The sequence below is a fragment of the Sinocyclocheilus grahami genome, unplaced genomic scaffold (genome assembly GCF_001515645.1).
Source record: "Sinocyclocheilus grahami isolate Dianchi unplaced genomic scaffold, SAMN03320097.WGS_v1.1 scaffold64.1, whole genome shotgun sequence".
Lineage (NCBI taxonomy): Eukaryota > Metazoa > Chordata > Actinopteri > Cypriniformes > Cyprinidae > Sinocyclocheilus > Sinocyclocheilus grahami.
Window position 1 is genome coordinate 984,096 of NW_015505243.1, and position 22,208 is coordinate 1,006,303.

The 22,208-nt window shown below is 36.0% G+C and overlaps 1 protein-coding gene and 1 pseudogene across 2 annotated transcripts in view; both read right to left on the bottom strand.

Annotated features, from left to right (window-relative positions):
• LOC107584882 (pre-rRNA-processing protein TSR2 homolog) overlaps positions 1 to 1,512 on the bottom strand; it is a 2,981-nt pseudogene extending 1,469 nt beyond the window's left edge.
• A 5,245-nt stretch (positions 1,513 to 6,757) lies between these two features.
• Positions 6,758 to 22,208, bottom strand: part of cdk16 (cyclin dependent kinase 16) — a 31,341-nt gene continuing 15,890 nt past the window's right edge. For both annotated transcript variants that reach the window (XM_016271651.1, XM_016271650.1), the window contains 13 exons: positions 21,805 to 21,930; positions 19,868 to 19,924; positions 19,652 to 19,766; positions 19,078 to 19,172; positions 18,008 to 18,070; positions 17,769 to 17,892; positions 17,315 to 17,435; positions 16,091 to 16,188; positions 15,865 to 15,970; positions 15,709 to 15,751; positions 14,272 to 14,362; positions 13,868 to 13,945; positions 6,758 to 8,141 (listed from right to left, as the gene is read on the bottom strand). In XM_016271651.1, the coding sequence (XP_016127137.1) occupies positions 8,104 to 8,141; positions 13,868 to 13,945; positions 14,272 to 14,362; positions 15,709 to 15,751; positions 15,865 to 15,970; positions 16,091 to 16,188; positions 17,315 to 17,435; positions 17,769 to 17,892; positions 18,008 to 18,070; positions 19,078 to 19,172; positions 19,652 to 19,766; positions 19,868 to 19,924; positions 21,805 to 21,930 (1,155 nt within the window). In that variant the 3' untranslated portion in view covers positions 6,758 to 8,103. The remainder of the gene's footprint in view (positions 8,142 to 13,867; positions 13,946 to 14,271; positions 14,363 to 15,708; positions 15,752 to 15,864; positions 15,971 to 16,090; positions 16,189 to 17,314; positions 17,436 to 17,768; positions 17,893 to 18,007; positions 18,071 to 19,077; positions 19,173 to 19,651; positions 19,767 to 19,867; positions 19,925 to 21,804; positions 21,931 to 22,208) is intronic.

Genomic DNA, 22,208 nt, shown 5'->3' on the forward strand with positions numbered 1-22,208 from the left:
TATATATATATATATGTGTATATAAAATATTACAAATATTTTTAAAAATAACATACATACATGCATAGATACACACATATATATATATATATATATATATATATATATACAGTAGTCAACCTATGAAGTGGATCAAAAAAGTTCATCAAAGTTGCCCAAAGTCAAGAATGCATTTTGGTTTTAGGGCAACTTTGATGAAAGGTTTTGATCCACTTCAAATGTTGACTAGTGTATACCTCTTCATCTTGACTCATCATCATCATCATCATCATCATCAGCAGCAGCAGCAGCAGCAGATGAAGTGGATCAAAAAAGTTCATCAAAGTTGCCCAAAGTCAAGAATGCATTTTGGTTTTAGGGCAACTTTGATGAAAGGTTTTGATCCACTTCAAATGTTGACTAGTGTATACCTCTTCATCTTGACTCATCATCATCATCATCAGCAGCAGCAGCAGGTGTGGCCTTCACTCTCCCAGCGCTCTTCTTCTGAATCAGCTGCTTGATCTGCTCTCTGACCTCCTTCAGTCTGTCCTGCTGACACTGCTGGAGCATCTCACACACCTGCTGCTCCACCTGAGGGACAGTTTCTCACACACACACACACACACACTCAGACACAGCTCCGACTAGTCTAATATCTGTTCAAAAACAAAGCAAACCTGCGGCAAGCTGCCATCATCCGCCACCGTGTCAAACTCATTGTTCATCAGGTCTGAGATGAGATCCTCCACTTCATCCTGCTGCAGCTCATCTGTGAGGAGAGGCACACACAGACGGGTTTGCTGAGACATCAGAAGATCTACAAAGCGTTAGTGAAATGATTTGCCAGCTCTGACCGTTGTCGATGAAATACAGCCGCAGCGCGTCCACCATCCACTCCGCGCCACCGAAACCATTATCCACCGCGATCTGAGAAAACACTCAGTGCTGGAGCCCACTCCAGCTCCAAATCACTAGTTAGTGCAACTGCTGAAGAGCAGCTCGAGCTGCGCATCATCACAATTCCTGTGCAACTAGACGAAATATCGTGACGAGGCATAAGACTGTTTATTGTATATTAACGTCATGTTTATACTTGACAACGCTAAGCTGCTAGCACTCTGGTTTCTGAATTCGAAAATGAGGATCAAACTACAGCTTGCTTAAGAAATATGACAGTATTCTACAAAATATATATTTTTCGGAATATAATGTTATACATTGACTAACTTGCAGCACCGGCCACGTTTCCAAAACAGCCCGAACTGCTTCAGTGAACAATTCACGTGTGGAAGATGCGAGCGGCGCCATCTTGAAAACCAACAGACCTGAAGAGTCGATCACAGATTTCAGCGGGAACACTGGCTGAAGATGCACCAGGCAAAATAGTCAATCACAGAAACCGCACAAACACAACTGACTTGACTTGATTACTTATTAACTTGATTTTTAGTGAAGATCAAAAACCCTTGCAAAACCCATGGAAATGTTATAGTTAAAATTGTATAGATTTTTATGTATTTTTTCCCAATCTTTTGGATAAGTTTGCTCATCACCCAAGAAAGAGGACCTGGTACAAATTATTATTCAGAAATGTATTTTCTTATATATATATTATATATTTGATCCAATGTAAATTATACATATATTTTATAAATCACTATATATATATATATATATGTATATAATGATTATAACTTGTAACTTAGTCACTTTTGATATATATATATATAATATATATATACACACATAAAAATATACATATATAAAAAAAAATATATATATATACACTTTAACTTATATATATATATATATATATATATATAAGTTAAAGTGTATATATATATATTTTTTTTTATATATGTATATTTTTATGTGTGTATATATATATTATATATATATATATCAAAAGTGACTAAGTTACAAGTTATAATCATTATATACATATATATATATAGTGATTATAACTTGTAACATATATAGTCACTTTTGAACAAATTAACTGAATATTAAATATTTCTAAAATTAAGTTAAAGTGTATATATATCATATATATATATACACACTAAATATTGAATATTAATTTCATATGTGAAATTAATAAATAGTGTATATATATATATATCAAAAATACACTATAAATACTGAAAATATTCAGCAATGATGCAATAAATTGATCAAAAGTGACTACGTTATAATCACAATATATAGTGATTAGAACTTAATTTTATAAATACATTTTTAAAATAAGCTTGAATATACTCATAGAAGATAGATACAAATTATTATTCAGAAATGTACATACCTTTATTGAACTGTGTATCTTTGATACAATAAATGAACAGAATTATATAACATTTTTAAAGATGTGTGTGGGAATAGTGGGGTTATAAGCATGTGGTTTTTATCATAACAGTAATTCTCTGCAGTAAAACCGGCTCGGTAAGAAACACAAAGCAGGGTGTCAGCATTATAACATTCCTTGGAAAAATGAAACAGCAACCCATGCAAGGCTTCGGATAACTTTGGCATTGACCAATAGCAAAAGCGCAAAAGCAGTCGACAAACCAAGCTGCTGTATTATACATGTTGAGGCGCATATTTACTTCTCAGAAATCTTGAAATGAAAAAGAACTGCGTTGATTTATATCAAGGAACACATATCAAGTTTGAAATCTTCGTTTTAAATATATAGCTGCTAAAAATGTCACAAAAATATTGTCAGCGTGTGATGGATGGACATTATGGATATGAAATAAAAGCAGTCATTCTGGTGTGGTCACTGTGAGCCATGTGTGTATGAAATCATAAATCTATGATTTCCTTCAAGGATAACACTGTTAAAGATATAGCCTAAACCTTCCTCAAACTTGTTTTATATGTGAATGTTCATACTGATGGGTCATATTTCATGAGTTTGGTGCATGCCATTTGTGTCTAAAGCAGTCATTCTGGTGTGGTCACTGTGAGCCATGTGTGTATGAAATCATAAATCTATGGATAACACTGTTAAAGATATAGCCTAAACCTTCCTCAAACTTGTTTTATATGTGAATGTTCATACTGATGGGTCATATTTCATGAGTTTGGTGCATGCCATTTGTGTCAAATGTTGACAATGCAAACAAAACTGTTATACCAAAAACTGTATTATTTTTTAATCGATTCTTAAAGGCACATTTCAGTGTTGCTCCAACCCCATATTTGATAAAACCTCTTGGATTTGCATGAATCTTCTAGAGCAGTGGTTCTCAATTCCAGTCCTCGTGATCTCTTCACATCTCTTATCACTTCAGCTGTTTGTTCTATTCGACCATAAGTGCCCTGCCAAGTGGACATCACAGGATATTCCACCATGATTCCAGTTCAAAGGGAGCGTATATGTTCCATTCAAACAAAGTGCGCAAGACGTGAATTTAAAGGTCCCCTGAAATGCTTAGAAACACACAGTGTTACTCTGTGTTGACGTAATTTTAACTGAAACAGGGAGACAGGGCGGGACATATCAAGCAGCCCCGCCCCTTTTTTTAAATAGCCAATAGCATTTGTTTATATCACAGCTTGGGCTAGAGCCGTTGAGCTCCGTAAAGCTGCATTTGCCAGCCACAATCTCATCCATATTGCTATAAAATATAGCATTCTGTGTAGAATTCAAATAGCTCCGATACATTTTGTGGTCTGCGGCGACTCGCGCATGTGATCCGCTCCGTGCTATCGTGTCTCTGGACGCAACCAGACTTCTTTTTTTCCTCAATGGAAAGCATATTTACACTGGTTGAATCGTTCCCTGTCCCCTATATAGTGCACTACGTGCCATTCACTGTACAGAAAATACTAATTCTGTGGACAAGTGACCGATTTCAGCCACGGCTTCAGCGTCTATTTTATAGTGTAGGGGGCGGGGCTTCGGATTCTAGAGAGCATTTGATTGGACAGAAAGTTTGATGAGACGCTGAAGTACAAGGTGACGTCAAAAAAATCGTTGAGCCGTTTTGGCTGAAGTGACGAACTACAAGCTTTGAATGCTTATATCTTCTAAATGCGAATTTTGTCACTGTTTTGGAGCACACTGCATTCTAGATAACCTTAAGACTAACATATTGATACTAACACCCAAAAAACGTTAATTTTGATTTCATGGGGACTTTAAGTATTTTATTTAAAGAGGTATATTGTCACATTTCACTCTTCTCTAGTAAGTTTCGTCTGTGTGTGAAGACGCTGCTGGCAGTGGCACAGCACAAATCCATGAAAGTATGTTTCGAAGTGGAGTGAACTTCAACAGATTTCCCGTGCTCAGGGAGAAGGGAGCAATGAACACTGTGTAGGGACCATGTCAATTGGAACACAGTTCATGCATGGAGCTCTTTCCTAACAAGCTGCTTTTCTGAGTCAGGTGTGTTAAACAAGAGAGACATGCATAAATGCAAAGCTGTGGTACGCGAGTTCTAGAATTGAGAACCACTTTTGTAGAGTTTACCGACTCATTCAGTGTCTGAATACATAAACCTCATGCATAAACCCAATCAACATTAAGCCATCTTCAGTAGTGGAATATGAATGAGTCCAACTGAGGGTGACACATAAATTGAGATTTTCAAAAAATTTTCAAATCAATTTTTCTGGTTGATTAGGGTTTATGTATATATTTGGAATTATTTTTTTAACATGTAATGAACATGCAAACGTATAAATATATAATATCACCCTTAAATTACCCGAATGTTCTTAAACCTGAAAAGACAAAAAAAAAAAAAATTGAAAAAAATTCAAAGTTTGAGACACCGATTATACTGCCAGCAAATATTATTCACATTTGTTCTGCTCAACCTGAATGTTTTACAGCTTGTTCGTGCCAATATTCAAATGAGTCCACTTCCTTCTTTATAATTAACAGAGATGGACCAAGTTGGTTAGAAATTCAGCATTCATACAAGCGGCAGGAAGTAACAGTCAGCCATATTTGTGTACTGTAAGATTTTTCATGTCAACATACTTCTGATCCACATATTCTTGGGTGTAAAGATAGACTATTGCAAATGCAAGAACTCAAAGATTAAAAACAAAAGAACAGGAAAAGGCATTGCATTAAACATTTTGCAACCGTTCTTCGTGGTTAACATCCCTAGGCTCGAACAGAACAAGTGACCGCTCATATATGCATAATTATTTAATCGGAAAATATACTATGGCCATCTGAGAGGATTTCCTGCATTAGATATCCATGAGGCGTGAAATGTACATTAACAGTGAGTATTGCTTAATGTGTTTAAACCACTTTTAACATAATAGAACAGCAGACCGCATCGCTCCCTTCTTGCCTTCACACATGGACAAACGCCAACTGGAGAAGAGCAATAAAATGGCTGAAAATCCTGAAACTTTGGGCTTTTTAAGAGGATACAATTGCAAAATAAATAAAAAAATCTAAAGAAAATAATACTGTATTGATTAATGATCAAGTTTTGTTTAGCATAAAATGCCCATTCTAAAAGATCGAGTTGTACAAAAGAAACCTGTATGAAGTCCATATTTGCTCAAAGTGTCTCCACGTATAAAAGCATTTCACCTGCAATCATATCAAAACCTCGCTTATTAAATCCCAAAAACAGCCTTGAGTTTTTGCATGACAGTTTCTGGCATTATTTTATATTTAATGACATGCAATGCATGGCAAAATCAGAACCAAATTCATTTCAAATCAGAAGTTTTGGGTTAAAAAAAATTATTGCGTAGATTAGCAATTATTGCGCGGTAATTAACTGTTGGCTTCCTCACAACCACGTTTATCTATTGAAGCCCTTTCACAACATAATCCATCCTCATTCCAGATGAAAGCTTTAAAGAATATGAGCCGTTTTCATCTAACAAACATCAAAACCAAATATCTACACCACATGAGTCTCCTATGGAAGTAACGTTTGGTTACAACATATTATTAAAAAAAAGAACACAATGAACAATGTCATCAATGATAAGTAGAACAAAAATTATATTCTTCTTTGCTTTAAAAATTATACATTGTTAAAAGGATCTTCTCATTGCACTCTCCACGCTTCTGATCTGCAAAAAACATTCTAAGGCTATTTACAAAGTACCACAGTCTTCAACTATACAACACTGCCATGCAAGTCTGCATTCCCCTCGTCAAGAGCGTCTCACTCACACACACAGGTATTCACAGGTCATCTCCAACAGGGACAAAGGGAAGTCACAATCTATCACCAGACCAAACGTTTTGGGATTGCTTGAATTAATTCGAAAAATTATATATTTAAAATATCATCCATCTAGTAACACCGATGGAAACTGAGAACAAGTCTTAATCGCCTCTGCATTCAGCTCTAGTGGGGTGAATCTTGCAAAAAAAAAAAAAAACATCTAGTCACATTTCCCCCTGAAATAAAGAGACAATAAAAAGAAATTATATTTTACATTAAAATAAATGAAGCTTATTTTTAGGATCTTTTCTCTTTTGCTTAGTGACATTATATTTTCAACATTTTTTAATAATTATTATTTGACAATCACATCCCCACTACTATAATGCACTTTGAAGTTTTCATATTTCTCATAATACAGTAAATTCTGTATTACAGGAACAAGTTATTGTGAAATGATTCATACCAGCAAAGACAGTATAACAAATATTTCCTTATAAATATTATTTTAAAAAACACATTATATTAAATACACTGTATTTTAATATTTTACAAAAGATTTATACATTTTTGTAATTATTAATACATGAACAAAAATGCTTTTTTTTTTTTAAATTAAATGTATTACTTCTCTCTTAATATCAGGGTAAAATATCACCTAGACTCTTTTTTCCCCAGAGATTCACCCAATAATCACATTTGTGGGACAGTATTATTGTAGACTTTGTGCAGAGATGCCCTGAATCGTACACGCCAGGGGACGGTAGCGTTTTGAATTGAGTGTTACGCGACACCAATAGGCTCCAAAACCTGCGGAGTATGAACAACTGGGCCGACATGCAGAACATTATCCACTGCACTCAGCTGTTCTGCAGAGTGACAGAAACCTGAGCCCTATACACAAGTCGACCGGTTCTCCGCATGCGCCCGGGCATCCCATTATGAGTTCTCATCACCCTGACTGAACCAACATAGTAATCAGCTCGGTTTTCAACCAGAGTGACAGCCGTAAGAGCTGCAGTAATGGAAGAATTATCAACAAGGCTTGAACTAGGTATGCATCGAGATTATCGGAGACTTTCCTCAATGCAACTCAAACATTATAAGTTGCTTTGCACAAATAAATTTGTCCTTGACACAGTGTAGCTGATCGAGGGTTCACTTGAACATTACGATGGAACTGGAAGCTCATAAGTCAAACCAAAAGGGACAGAGAGACGGCATGGGGGTCTTTGGTGAAACCATTTTCTAGATGATCAAACTGTATTGCATGGCAAAAAAACATGTAAACAACAACTTAAATGTGAAATGCTTTTGCAAACAAAAACAGAAGTACAGCATGTCGTCAATGTTCTTATGAATACAAATAACACAGATTATGGTTGATTATGATGACTGGAGAACCATTGTGTTGGCATAGTACTAAATGTTCGTCTTTGGGCTGATGACACTAATAAAGGGGACCATTTTCTGGAAGACTAGAGTGACTTGGCTTCTGGATATTAACAGCATTCATGACACGTTCCTTCATAAACTGGCCTTCCTTTTACATTACAATTGAGAAGTATTGCAAAGAAAACAGGTTGATTTGTTTCAGTCAAAGGATGAAGAGTCAGGCCATCCAATAACATTCTGCATCTGATTGGTTGAGTACAGCGGCTAGATTGACGCAACCGTGTCAAGAAGGTACAGCAAAACAGGAAGAACGTGTTTGTAATGTGAACAGGGAAGGGGAAGTGCACTATTCGAAACAAAGAAATCAATACACAAATCAACATCCTCAGCCTCTCCATGTAAACAACTGCAGTGACCCCTTCTAAACACATAATGCCACAGGACCAGCGAATGACTCAGACGGAGAAATGAAAAACAGATATCCCTTCATCTTCACAACAGGAAACGTCTCAATGCGTCCTCCCCGTTTATCTTCCGTCTTCCCTGTCCTGAGCCACCCCATGTGCCCTCAGAAAAGCAGACTCTGCCGTTGAGATATGCTGTTGACTGGAGAAAAAGAAAAAGAGGAAGTTTAGGCAAGATAAACGGACAGCGTTCAGTGGCTAAATGGTGCATGCAACATTTTGCACGATAAAACCAAATGCACAACCACTCGTAAGGACCATCAGAGGGTATAAAGGGTCATAAAAGGGAGAGAGAGAGAAAATCAGCGCTCACTTCACTTAGGGGCCGTTTACACGAACAACGTTTTCAGCGGAAAACGGGAAACTTTTTATGCGTTTTGACTGTTCGTTTACACACGAAAATGGCATTTTGGGGACTGAAAACACATTTTTGAAAACGGGTTTCATAGTGCACGTTTTTGAAAACGGCACCGTTATCGTTTCCGTGTAAACAACCAATACATGAATCTTTGAAAACGGTGACGTCATGCGCGTGCATAGTACATGTTAGGTATGTAGACATGCGCAGTACATTTCGATTTTAAAGGCAAGCGCGAACAAACATACACAACAATACAACAACAAAGTGTGGATTTACTTCACCAATATTACAACCACCAGCGGAGACGCATCATATACAACATATAATCGTCACTTCACTACAGGTACTGTTTACTAACAAGGTGACAGCGCCAACTACTGGCCTGGCATACGCAATGCAGCGTTTCTGGCTGTTTTCGCGGATATGTGTAAACGCAAATCGTTTTGAAAACGTTGTCGTGTATACGTGAAACTTTTTAAAAACGCAAGGGAAAAACTTAGGCTGTGTTTACACGACAACGGTGTAGTCAAAAACGGAAACGTTTTTCCCTTGCGTTTTAAAAAAGTAAAACTCATACACGACAACGTTTTCAAAACGATTCGCCTGTAGGGAAGTGACAATTATATGTTGTATATGATGCGTCTCCGCTGGTGGTTGTAATATTGGTGAAGTAAATCCACACTTCGTTGTTGTATTGTTGTGTATGTTTGTTCGCGCTTGCCTTTAAAATCGACACGTACTGCGCATGTCTACATACCTAACATGTACTATGCACGAGCATGACGTCACCGTTTTCAAAGATTCCCGTATTGGGCGTTTACACGGAAACGATAACGGTGCCGTTTTCAAAAACTTGCATTTTGAAACGGTTTTTAAAAAATATGCATTTTCAGTCCCCAAAATGCCGTTGTCGTGTAAACGAACAGTCAAAACACATAAAAAGTTTCCTGTTTTTGGCTGAAAACGTTGTCGTGTAAACGGCCCCTTAGAGAACTGGGTATGAGCGTGGGCTAGATTACCAAACACCAAACACAAGTCAACGTGCACCTAAACACACAGCCACCCACACATATTTCGATTTTAAAGGCAAGCGCGAACAAACATACACAACAATACAACAACAAAGTGTGGATTTACTTCACCAATATTACAACCACCAGCGGAGACGCATCATATACAACATATAATCGTCACTTCACTACAGGTACTGTTTACTAACAAGGTGACAGCGCCAACTACTGGCCTGGCATACGCAATGCAGCGTTTCTGGCTGTTTTCGCGGATATGTGTAAACGCAAATCGTTTTGAAAACGTTGTCGTGTATACGTGAAACTTTTTAAAAACGCAAGGGAAAAACTTAGGCTGTGTTTACACGACAACGGTGTAGTCAAAAACGGAAACGTTTTTCCCTTGCGTTTTAAAAAAGTAAAACTCATACACGACAACGTTTTCAAAACGATTCGCCTGTAGGGAAGTGACAATTATATGTTGTATATGATGCGTCTCCGCTGGTGGTTGTAATATTGGTGAAGTAAATCCACACTTCGTTGTTGTATTGTTGTGTATGTTTGTTCGCGCTTGCCTTTAAAATCGACACGTACTGCGCATGTCTACATACCTAACATGTACTATGCACGAGCATGACGTCACCGTTTTCAAAGATTCCCGTATTGGGCGTTTACACGGAAACGATAACGGTGCCGTTTTCAAAAACTTGCATTTTGAAACGGTTTTTAAAAAATATGCATTTTCAGTCCCCAAAATGCCGTTGTCGTGTAAACGAACAGTCAAAACACATAAAAAGTTTCCTGTTTTTGGCTGAAAACGTTGTCATGTAAACGGCCCCTTAGAGAACTGGGTATGAGCGTGGGCTAGATTACCAAACCCAAACACAAGTCAACGTGCACCTAAACACACAGCCACCCACACATGCTCGGTTTAAAGCTCTAGAGGAGCCTGGGCTGTTTTCTTATTTGGTGAGGGAAGAGGGGTATTCGCACAGCAAGCTCTTCTCCTCTGTTTTCACATTATGGCTTCTCTGCGAGGGTGATATACAGTCAAACTTGTGCCCAATGTGCTCCATTTTATTTGACATCGAAAGCTCAGCCAAATTCAACACTGAAGTCATCACAGAAAATGACCCATTTTACTTTATTTCCCTCTGATTTCCATCTCTCTCTACACTTTTACTGCTAGTAAACATAGTAGACACGTTTACACGAACAACGTTTTCAGCGGAACGGTTGAAACTTTTTATGCATTTTCAGTCCCCAAAATGCCGTTGTCGTGTAAACGAACAGTCAAAACACATAAAAAGTTTCCTGTTTTTGGCTGAAAACGTTGTCATGTAAACGGCCCCTTAGAGAACTGGGTATGAGCGTGGGCTAGATTACCAAACCCAAACACAAGTCAACGTGCACCTAAACACACAGCCACCCACACATGCTCGGTTTAAAGCTCTAGAGGAGCCTGGGCTGTTTTCTTATTTGGTGAGGGAAGAGGGGTATTCGCACAGCAAGCTCTTCTCCTCTGTTTTCACATTATGGCTTCTCTGCGAGGGTGATATACAGTCAAACTTGTGCCCAATGTGCTCCATTTTATTTGACATCGAAAGCTCAGCCAAATTCAACACTGAAGTCATCACAGAAAATGACCCATTTTACTTTATTTCCCTCTGATTTCCATCTCTCTCTACACTTTTACTGCTAGTAAACATAGTAGACAGGCAGGAGAGTCTGTTTTATAAAATAATGAATAAACTACATCTCGTATTCTCATCAAGGTATCATTTAACATTAATATTGTGATATTATTGAAATGTAAAAGAACTATTTTCTATTTAAATATATTTTAAAATTAAATTTACTCCTGTGATCAAAAGCTGAATTTTCAGTATCATTACTCCAGTCTTCAGTGTCACATGATCCTTCAGAAATTATTCTAATATGCTGATTTGCTGCTCAAGAAACATTTCTTTTCTTATCAATGTTGAAAACAGTTGTTTAATATTTTTGTGGAAACCATGATACATTATTTTCAGGATTCTTTAATGAATAGAAAGTTCAGAAGAACAGCATTTATTGGAAATAGAAATATTTTGTAACATTATACATGTCTTTACTGTCACTTTTAAACAATTTAATGCATCCTTGCTGAATAAAAGTATTAATTTATTTATCATAAAAATAATATTTTCAAGGATAGTGTATTATTATACAACTATTTCAATCGGATGGCACCAGCCTTTGGCATTTCATTTGAGACTTTGAGCGCATGGATTAATATTCATATTTAGCACTTTAGTGCTCTGTATAAACGCTGAATAATTATAAGCTCTGGCAGCCATGACAGCTTCATCAATTCGTGAACTAAAAACATATGAGGTCTGAGTGGAGGATGAGTTTTTCAAACTAAATATCACAGGAGAACCTGCCTATGAACATAGACGTTTAACGAGGATGAATGTCTCATTAAATGTTTCTCAGCTGAATTATGTAACCTCAGCCCATTAATTAACGATATTGTTAGATCTCCAAAACATTTCTGGGTTTAGTTTACAATGAACAATAAATAGGAAAATCCCTCATTTTGCAAATGTTTTAACCATTTGCTGAAAACCAACATGGCAACCCTGCTACTGACATGCACATCATGCGGATTGCTAAAACGGACAGTGGAAGTCCATGCTCATTTTAATTGTAATGAGCTTATCATATCATACACATAAAAGGAAAAAGGTGACAGATGAGAGGGGTTGATTTCAGTACATTGAACATTTAACCATTCACACAACTGTGAGAATGAAGTCAGTATGGGATCTTTGCTCTAAATCAAGGCCAAAGATAACACTAATGTTTATGTAAGAGTTAATGTATTGCTATAATCTGCTGGTGCAATGTATTGTCTGCATGTTCTTATTTATTTCAGTGATGGATGTGACAAATGCTCCTATCATTTTTAATTTCAGTCCATTACATCGAAAAGTCTATCTACGCACTTTGTTCCGAGAGAAAACATGTTTTTGAAATATCCAAGAAATGATTCAGATGTGATTAATTCTTGCAGGGTACAACTGGACAGTACAGATGAACAGGAAACTCAAGGGAAGAAATACGGTTTTGTTGTTTGTGACCTCCTGCCTTGAGCGGAGGGCGACAAACATGTACCTAAGGTATGCCGAAACCTTAGACATCTTTGCAAAAGCTCTGGAGTGCAGTGAAGCAGTGGTGTAAACCAAAAAAGAAAAGAAAAAAGAAAACATCAAAGCACATACAAATAGGCAAGGAGAGAAAAGAGACAGAGAGGCCGTGGGAAAGACAGAGTAGAAAACAAAGTTAGCAGTGAAGGAGCTGCATAATACATGGAGCTTCACAAGAACTTCCTCCTGAGAATGTCTAATGCACAGGCATCATCACAAGTGTGTCTTAACGAGCCTATACGAGAAATAATCCGAGATGAAGGATATTCAAAAAAGAAAGAATGAGGGATATGAAGAGATAGAGGCAGAGACAGAGAAGATGAGCAATGCGAGAAGTATTAGAGAGCACAGAAAATGAGCGGTGTCATGATGAGCAATAGAGTTCATCTCTCATTTGATGAACATGAATAATATTCAGGAGGAATATGACTGGGATCAGTGTGCTCAACTAAGTGAAATATATTATAGGCTCAGCCTCATTTGAATCATCTAATGTATACTGCATACAAAAATATAGCAAGAACTGGCTGAAAACATCAGTCTCTATCTGATTGGCTGGCTTTATGAAATTATTTTTTTGCGATAATTTTTTTTTGTATCCATTTCCTTTTTCAAATTCAGTGATTCGTTTTTTTTTTTAATATTTTTTTTACATTTTTTTTCTGACATGTTGGTTTTAAATCTTTCACTTGGATGTTATAAGTTGCACTGAGTAAATACAGCTGGATAAAACAAAAACTGTGTCCATCTCCATTTCAGGCTGCAAAGCAACAAAATTTTATTATTTTAAAGTGGGGTGATTCTTTTCTATACCCACTATACCCAATGCCATTTCATAATTCTAATGACTTTACTATTATTCTAAAATGTTGAAAGTAAAAATAATGAAAATGTAGGTGTGTACAAATATTTAACTAGTAGTGTCAGTCTGCCAGAAAGCAAATATACAGCTGCTAAAATCATTGCTAGGAAGAACTAGTCAAAGGTGTGACAAAAAGAGCAATGTTAATGTTAATGTTTTGTTAAAGACAAAAAATATTATTTTGTCTGATTTTGGATTTATCTTCCAGAATTACATTTAAATGTCACACAAAAACGCGGTTGGTCACTTTATAGCCCTTCTCTGGACAGTTCTTGGCCAGATTGAGATTTTCACAAGACTATATAAATTCTGACTGTTTGAGAGTAATGGCAGCTGACGTGCTGCCATACACAGAGAGGTCAGAAACGCACAATACACTGATGGAAAAAGCTCAAAACTATCATCATGAATCATCATTCATTGGTCATTTGCGTTTTGTGGTTTCACCTGATTCTGACAGGGAATTCGTCCTCATTCCGGGCTCCTTCTCCAGCTGAATTTCTTGAAGTGCAAATATTGATGTAGCTGGCAGGGAGAAATTGAACAATTATGTTAACATGCTGAACTAAAACTAGGGCTGATATATAACACTAAGGGTCAGAGAATTTGTGCAAGATTATTTCAGCACACACCAACTTTCAGTGCAAACACAGAATAGCTCACAGCAGCACGGTGGAATTAAATGTCTTTCAAAGTAAAGTGTGTGTATGTGTGAGACTTCTGTCTGGCACTTTAATAATTCTATCTCTCAGTGTGAGGTGTGTGTGCACGCGTGCATCAGTTATCTGGCACCATCATAAATCTCCTCGGTGGTAGGAGATGTGTGTGTGTGTGTGTGTGTGTGAACTCACTGTCTATAATTGTGAGAATTCTCTCTCCCAGGCAGTGGAAGTATTGGTGTCTCATGGCTTCCTCTGCTGCGATCCGTTTCTTCCCCTCAAACTGAAACAAAAGGTCAGTGTTAGTCAAGCACACATGGAAAACACTCACTAACCAACTAACTAAAAACACAATATTATTATACACTATTATTCAAAAGTTTGGGGTAGTAATACATTTTTTTAAGTATTTAAAATTAATATTTTAAATATTTTTTTCAGCAGGGATGCATTAAATGAATCAAAAGTTATGAGACATTGCTACAACAGATTTCCATTTCAAATAAATGCTGTTAGAACTTTCTATTCATCAAAGATTCCAGAAAAAAGTGATATCACTTTCCACAAAAATATTAAGCAGCACAACTCTTTTCAACATTGATAATAATAAGAAATGTTTCAAACCAGCATATTAGAATGATTTCTGAAAGAGCATGAAAAAGTGAAGACTGGAATAATGATGCTGAATATTCAGCTTTGCATCAAAGGAATAAATTACATTTGAACATATATTCAAATGGAAAACAGTTATTTTAAATGGTAAAAATATTTCATAATATAAGTGTTTGTACTGTATTTCTGATCAAATAAACACAGCTTCATTTCACAACTCAAAACTTTTGAACTGTAGTACATAAGGCAAGTTACCAAAACACACATTTTTATAATTCAACATGAAATTGTAATGGTAGCCTAACAACGTTAATAGCTATTTGGTTGCTGAATAAAACTATACAATTTATGAAAAGTTGTTTCAGATGGTGCCAATAACTATTACAAAGAAAACCACAAAGACAAATAATTTTTGTTGTTATAGCACACGCTGATGAATTAACCAGCAACGTGTACTGAAGTGAATTTACATTTTTGACCTAAAGAAACCCTTATCACCTGAGCAGCATTATTTATTACTGTATACAGACAAATAAATATTCAGACAGTTGAACTCTGGAAAGAGAACAGCCATATCTAAAAGTGTCACTTTTCAAAGTCATTATTAAAATATTTCCTATTATCCCTGCCTAATGAGGATATCATACTGTAAGCAATGCTTACATAGGCGTGATTTCCAGAAAAGTGCAAATTCTATGGCTCAAACACAAGCATCCCAACCAGTGGGTTCTTGCGTTTGAGGAGGGACCATCTTCAACTTTAACATTTCTATTTAAATTAAACTGACTTGAGCTGAATAATGACACTGTTGCTTTCTGTAGAGCTGCTTACTGACACTAATAATGACACTACTGTCCTTTTTTCAGCTGCTTTAGAGCAGAATTGGTCTCATATTTGAAGTTTACATCATTGCTTCTGTTATTTTTAAACTGTGAAGCTGCTTTGAAACAGTCTGTATTATACAGAACGCTATTTAAGTAAAGGTGACTTTAGTGGACTAAATAATACACAAATCACCTGCAGCAGTTTCGACAGAAGTTCAACTCCATCATTGTCCAATCTGCAAGAAAAAAATAATGCACTTCAGTAAATGACCTCCAACAGCATGTGGTTTTTTTACAGCAGGAGCGGTTATTGTTTCAGGCATCAGGCACAGAGGACAACTGTCGTTACCGTGGAGTGTGATTGTGGAGACAGTCGGCGCGGTAACGGGGGTAGTTATAGGAGATGAACTCCTCGTTGGAGGTTATTCCGGGCCAGGTCTCCTCTGTGGGCGTGCCTATGAAAAGACACTGCAGGGTTTATAAATATCACAGTGACACACGGAGACAAACTGTCAGATCTAGAGCCAGAAAGAGCAGAGTGGGAGAGAAGGAGAGAGTGGGTGAGAGAGCGGTACCAAGCAGTTTGAAGATAAAGTGCAGTTCCTCCTCCACCGTGGAGCCCGGGAACAAGGGTCGACCTGTAGACATCTCGTAGAAGATACAGCCAACACCCCTGCAATGAGAGTCATTAAAACTCAATTCAAGTTCACCCCCACAGAAGCTATGACATAAGAGTGTGTGCCAATTTTACCACAGTAAAAACAAGAGTCTAATTATTAGCTCACTATTTGAATCGACAGCACCATGGTACAAGAAATAATTTTACAGAGGTGAGCGCTTGCAATCTGAACTGAATCAACAAGGTACAAGTGTTTACAGAAAAAAAAATGTATTTTTAATTGCAACATGTTACTTTATTATTATTTGCATACTATTATAATATGTATTAATACTTAGAATTTTCATTTTATTTTTAGTAATTTTTTATGCACTTGTAATTTTTATTAGTTTTTAATATTTCGATTTAAATTTATTTTTATTTCAGTTGTAGTTTTAGTAATTTTAGTACTTCAGCTTAAACATATTTCAGTTACTTGCCAAAGCAAAGTATCTAATTTTTTCATGGAAAATTAATTTTGCTATTGCCGCCATGCATGTCATGTGTTAGATGGATGCCTTTGGCCATTGCATCATGTCTTATGCGTTCTTCAAAAGCTGTGTCAAGTTAAAAGAAGTTAAAAACTGTGTCTTTGACATCTGCTGCACTACGTCTAGCTGCTTCTGAATGCAAGAACGCATGCTGTAACACATGCCGCACATGGCAGCAAAAGCAATATAAACCCCCCCTGAATGTTCAATTTAAAAAAATTAAATAAAATATAAAAATAATAGCAATTCATAAAAATAAAAAAAAATAGTGTTAATCAGCAGTGTTGTTAACTAAAACTACAACTATTAAAAACAGTTTTTGGCAATTAAAATAGAGTTAAAATAGAATACTCTATAAATATTAGATAAAAACTTCAGCTCAAAATACTTAGATGGAAACTAGAAATGTTGCCTTGGCAACTAATTTAAAAAAGTCTAAGTTGAAGTACTAAAACTACTACAACTAAAACCTGAAATAAAAAAATGTATTAAAGCTATATTGAAATATTTTTAAAAATTTAAATGACAACGCACTTAGCAAAATTACTAAACAAATTATTAATAAATACTACAATATTATATAAAAATCCTCAAATAACACTGATACCACAAATAAACCAAGTAAGATATATCATCAGGTGGATGCTCACCACATGTCAATCTGAGTGGAATAGTCTGTGCTGCCCAATAGGATGTCAGGGGGACGGTACCAAAGCGTCACCACCTCATTGGAGTAGGTCTTGGTGGGAATCGACTTTGCTCGTGCCAGACCTGGAGACCAAACAAAAAGCCAATTTAAAAGCAGTTTGGCCAGTTTCAGCAAGCTTTGTAGATCTTCACAACATATTACACATCAACTCCACATAAGCCCTGCCAGAAGTTTAATACACTAGAATCTTTTAGCCAAAGCAACGGTACATTTACAGTACAATTATTACAGAGACAACGCAACTAGAGTAACTTGAGGATACGTTTTTCAAGTAGGTAAGTGGGCAGCTGGCTTTCATTAACCTCTAGGCTACACCACCCACACCATGAGAAAATAGTGAGAGTAAAGATGAGTGTTGTATTTAAAAGTAAAGATGAGGTTTGTATGTTACAGACCGAAATCAGCCAGCTTTAACTCCCCACGGTCGTTGATCAGAAGATTTTGGGGCTTGAGGTCTCGGTGAAGGACTTTACGTCTGTGACAGTAGTTCAGACCTCGCAACAGCTGAAACAAGAACAGCTGAGATGGAAAAATACACACAGGTGAATAAGAAGAACACCGTATATGATTGCAATGTGGAGCAGAACGATTATGAGAAACAGAAAATGAAAGACATTTGTCAAAGATGCCTTACCTTGACATTGTGCATATGAATGCAGTTTCCACAGTCATCTAGGTACTGTTTCAGGTCTTTATCCTAGGAGATAAAGGAAGTCATCAAACTAATAGATGAATAACAAAACTTATATTATATAAAACTTATGTAACTTATATAAAACTTATATTCTCGTGAGCAGGGCTTCACTAACTTTTTTTTTGTAGCCAAACCCTCTAAAAGTTTTTATTAAGATTTACTTAATATTTTTTAAATGAACAATTAACAACACATTCACATGTTCTCAGATATGGGTTAATTGTTAATTGGTCAACAAAAAAAGTTTAAATGTTTTATTTTAATTGTTTTTTATTTTAAAAATATTTATTTGAATTCTAAATTGAATGATTTATTTATTAGCTTTTCATTTAGCTTTGACATTGTCGTCAATTTAAGATCCCTGTTTTAGTGCCACATAAATCTGCTCTATAACTTAATTTTAAGCTATTATGTCGACAGATATGCCATCCATAAATAATTTCAATTTAATTAACTACATTTGTTTGGACAAAGTAACTTTTTTTTTGTAGCCAAACCCTCTAAAAGTTTTTATTAAGATTTACTTAATATTTTTTAAATGAACAATTAACAACACATTCACATGTTCTCAGATATGGGTTAATTGTTAATTGGTCAACAAAAAAAGTTGAAATGTTTTATTTTAATTGTTTTTTATTTTAAAAATATTTATTTGAATTCTAAATTGAATGATTTATTTATTAGCTTTTCATTTAGCTTTGACATTGTCGTCAATTTAAGATCCCTGTTTTAGTGCCACATAAATCTGCTCTATAACTTAATTTTAAGCTATTATGTCGACAGATATGCCATCCATAAATAATTTCAATTTAATTAACTACATTTGTTTGGACAAGAGCAATTTGACTGTACTTTAACTACTTCAAATTATGAGCAGTATGCAACTTGGCAAGCTACGGTTTCCAAATAGCTTCTCCACTGTTGGCGTGTGGATGACTGCGTGTGAGATCATAAGTACAGTTAAAAAGTGTACAGAGTGCAGTGAAATACTGCACATGTGAGTGACTCACCAAGTACTCGAACACGAGAGTAAGAGACTTCTGAGTGTGGATGATGTCATGAAGAGTCACAATATTGGCGTGTTTCAGGTCCTTCAGCAGAGACACTACAGAGACACAGAAAGAGACAGATTATTCCTCAAACACATGACCTCTGGTACTTCACACGCCTTTATGAATATTCACTAAATGACAAGTACAAATGACAAGCTAGACGAAGTTAGCATGGATGAAGCAAACAGCTTCCCCCCCCCCCCCCCAAATGAAATTTACCTTAAACACACTTTTGCTACTATAACTTTAACATTTTTATATGTAAATTATCTTAGTTATGGTTTGCAATTTAGTTTCCATAAATGGTCAGGGTGGGCTGGGGAGGAAGTGGACCCTGTTTTCCATATTATAAAACCCTTTTAACCATCTGAATTACCCTGTAACAAAAGCCACTGATAGAGACTTAGAGATTAACTGGCTAATTTAGAACATCCCAAATAGTCTGTCATTGTGCAAGCATGTGGGAAATTTGGGGCAGTAGTTTAGTGATCTAATTTTAGTGCTGATCCACTACGGCATGCTTGCAACTCACCTTCTCTAATGGCAGTGCATGGAGCTCCTTCCTCGTGCTCCAAACGGATTTCCTTCAGAGCCACCAGATTATCCGTCAACTTACTGCGGCCCTTATATACTGTAGCGTAGGTGCCCTGAGAAAGAAAAAGATGACAATGCACAGTAACATGACTATGGTGCTTTAAAATGCTGTTTTGGATCAGAGCTACCATCTAAAAATCGCCTGTGAAGTTACCTCTCCTAGTTTATCCAGTTTCACGTATGTCTCCAACTTCCCAAATCCGATCTCAGACTGCAAACACACAAAGACAAAAACTATGTCACAACATGGTCCTAAAAAGCAGCGCTTAACACGGGGATACAGGGCAGAAAATTTCATAGGCATTCATGTGAACTCATTAGAATGCACCCAAATCACACTGCTCCCATTTCAGACGGCTGGGCTGGTTGCAGAGGTTTATATAACACACAGAGACAACATGAGCTAAAATATCCCTCCCCCAAATAAATTGGGAACAATTGAAGTGTAACAAATGAAGTGTTTAAACACATCACAGATCAAGCGTGTGTCAACAGCACTGAGTAAACATCACGTCTGGGTTTATAGCTCATATCAAGGGCAACTTGTAGTATATCATAATTAATTAAAAACATGATTTTGACATTCTGTCAAGAAAACTGTTTAGAACATGTCCGGATCATATCTCGCCCCAATATAACTTATTTAGGACTCTATTTTGCATTGTGACTTTATTTACACAAAAAATCCAATTATTCCCCTTTCAAATTCTCAGTAACTTAATGTGGGGTAAAAAATCAGGATATCCAAAATAATCATATACGATTTTATTAAGCAAGGACTTATTGCCTAATTGCCTAATCTTTCTTGTACTGAATTTAATTTGTTGATTAAAAATGTAAAAAGTTAGTATTTTGTATTGCTGTTTATATGTGCTTATACAGTATCAATATGTGCTTAATTGTCATGAATAACAACGTTATAATGTAGAATAAAGTATAAATGCAAAAAACAAAAAACCCCTAATAATTCTATAATAAATAATAAAACTAGGCTTCAGTTTCTTTATGCAAAATAGAGTTGGTGTGTTCTCTTTTAATTTTTGGGGTGAAATATGACCTGACCATTTCTTTGTGAGGCTCACTCATTTTCCTGTGACACTGCGTGACACTAATATTTTGAGAATGGTTTTAGCAGCGAGACACGCCGTTAAAGTTTGTCTTGTCTATGTGTTCACAACGATTTCAAAGCACTGATAATGTGACGCTGGAACAAACAAGACAAGTGAAGGAGAAGAAAAAAGACTCAAAGACTCAAAGAGAGAGAGTGACGGAGAATGAAAGATCGAGCAAAAGAACTGGTTGCAAAAGAAAACAAAGACAGAAAAAGGAGGGCATGAGTCTAAAAGTGCAAGTCCAAATTAAAATATGATAAATAAATAAATTAAATTAAATAAATAACTTTATATGATTTTACGCCAGCATCAAAGGCTATATTTATGGCAAACTCAAGATAAAAAAAAAAGCCTTAATAAAAGTAATAATAATACAATAATACAAGAACAATAATTTAATAATACTGTTCATAATTAATAATATTATTATTATAATAATATTTTTACAAACAAAAATAAAATTAGATTAAAAAAATAATGATATACAATCTTTCAATTTGATATTTGAAAAAAAAATAAAAATCTAATATTTTCTTAGAGGAAACTTTTTTTTAAATTATTTTTAAATGGCCATTATTGTAATTTCTGACTCTTGAGTAAAATCGTTTCCTTTTACTTTTACAGCAAGATACACACACACACACACACACACACACACACACACATAAATAAATCACATACAGGCAATTGTTCTCCTTTTAATAAATATGACCAATTCTATGTCTTGTGTATACAGTCTGGTAATTTCTATTTCTATCTTTCATTTATAACTGAATTCACTTTGTATAATTAGTTATGGATACATTCTATCATATTAAAAGGATATTACATTTTTAGACTACTATGATATGGGCCACACTGAAAAGGAGAACAACCTCACAAAATATTGGATTTGAGCAGAAAATCGGGCACAAGCAGAGGCAAAAAAAAAGAAAAAGAAAGAGGTTGACAGAAAGGAAAACAAATGGAGAGGCATTACCAGCGATACCCTGCGTAATCTCCGGCTGAGCGGTTTGTCAAACAGGGGGCTGTTGAGGTTGAATTTCTCCAGGTAGCCATCAGGAAGCCTGATATCGGCAGGCAGAGACAGACGCTTGTTTATGTCCTGAGAGGGAAGGAGGAGGGCGAAAACCATTATTAGTTAAGGCCTAAAGGTTTCGTTACACTACATAAAAGTAATAACCCATCTGGCCCACAGGCTAGTCATCTAACTGATGGGTACCATGCCATGGAGCATTTTCAGTAACCACAATGCACCATTAGTCACACGCAACTGATGTACCTTCAATAGCAACAAACAAGCTAATGGTTATTACATGGTACACGGTTTAATTCAAGCAAACAAAACAAAAACAAAGGTAAGCCATGGAAAATGGCATCTTT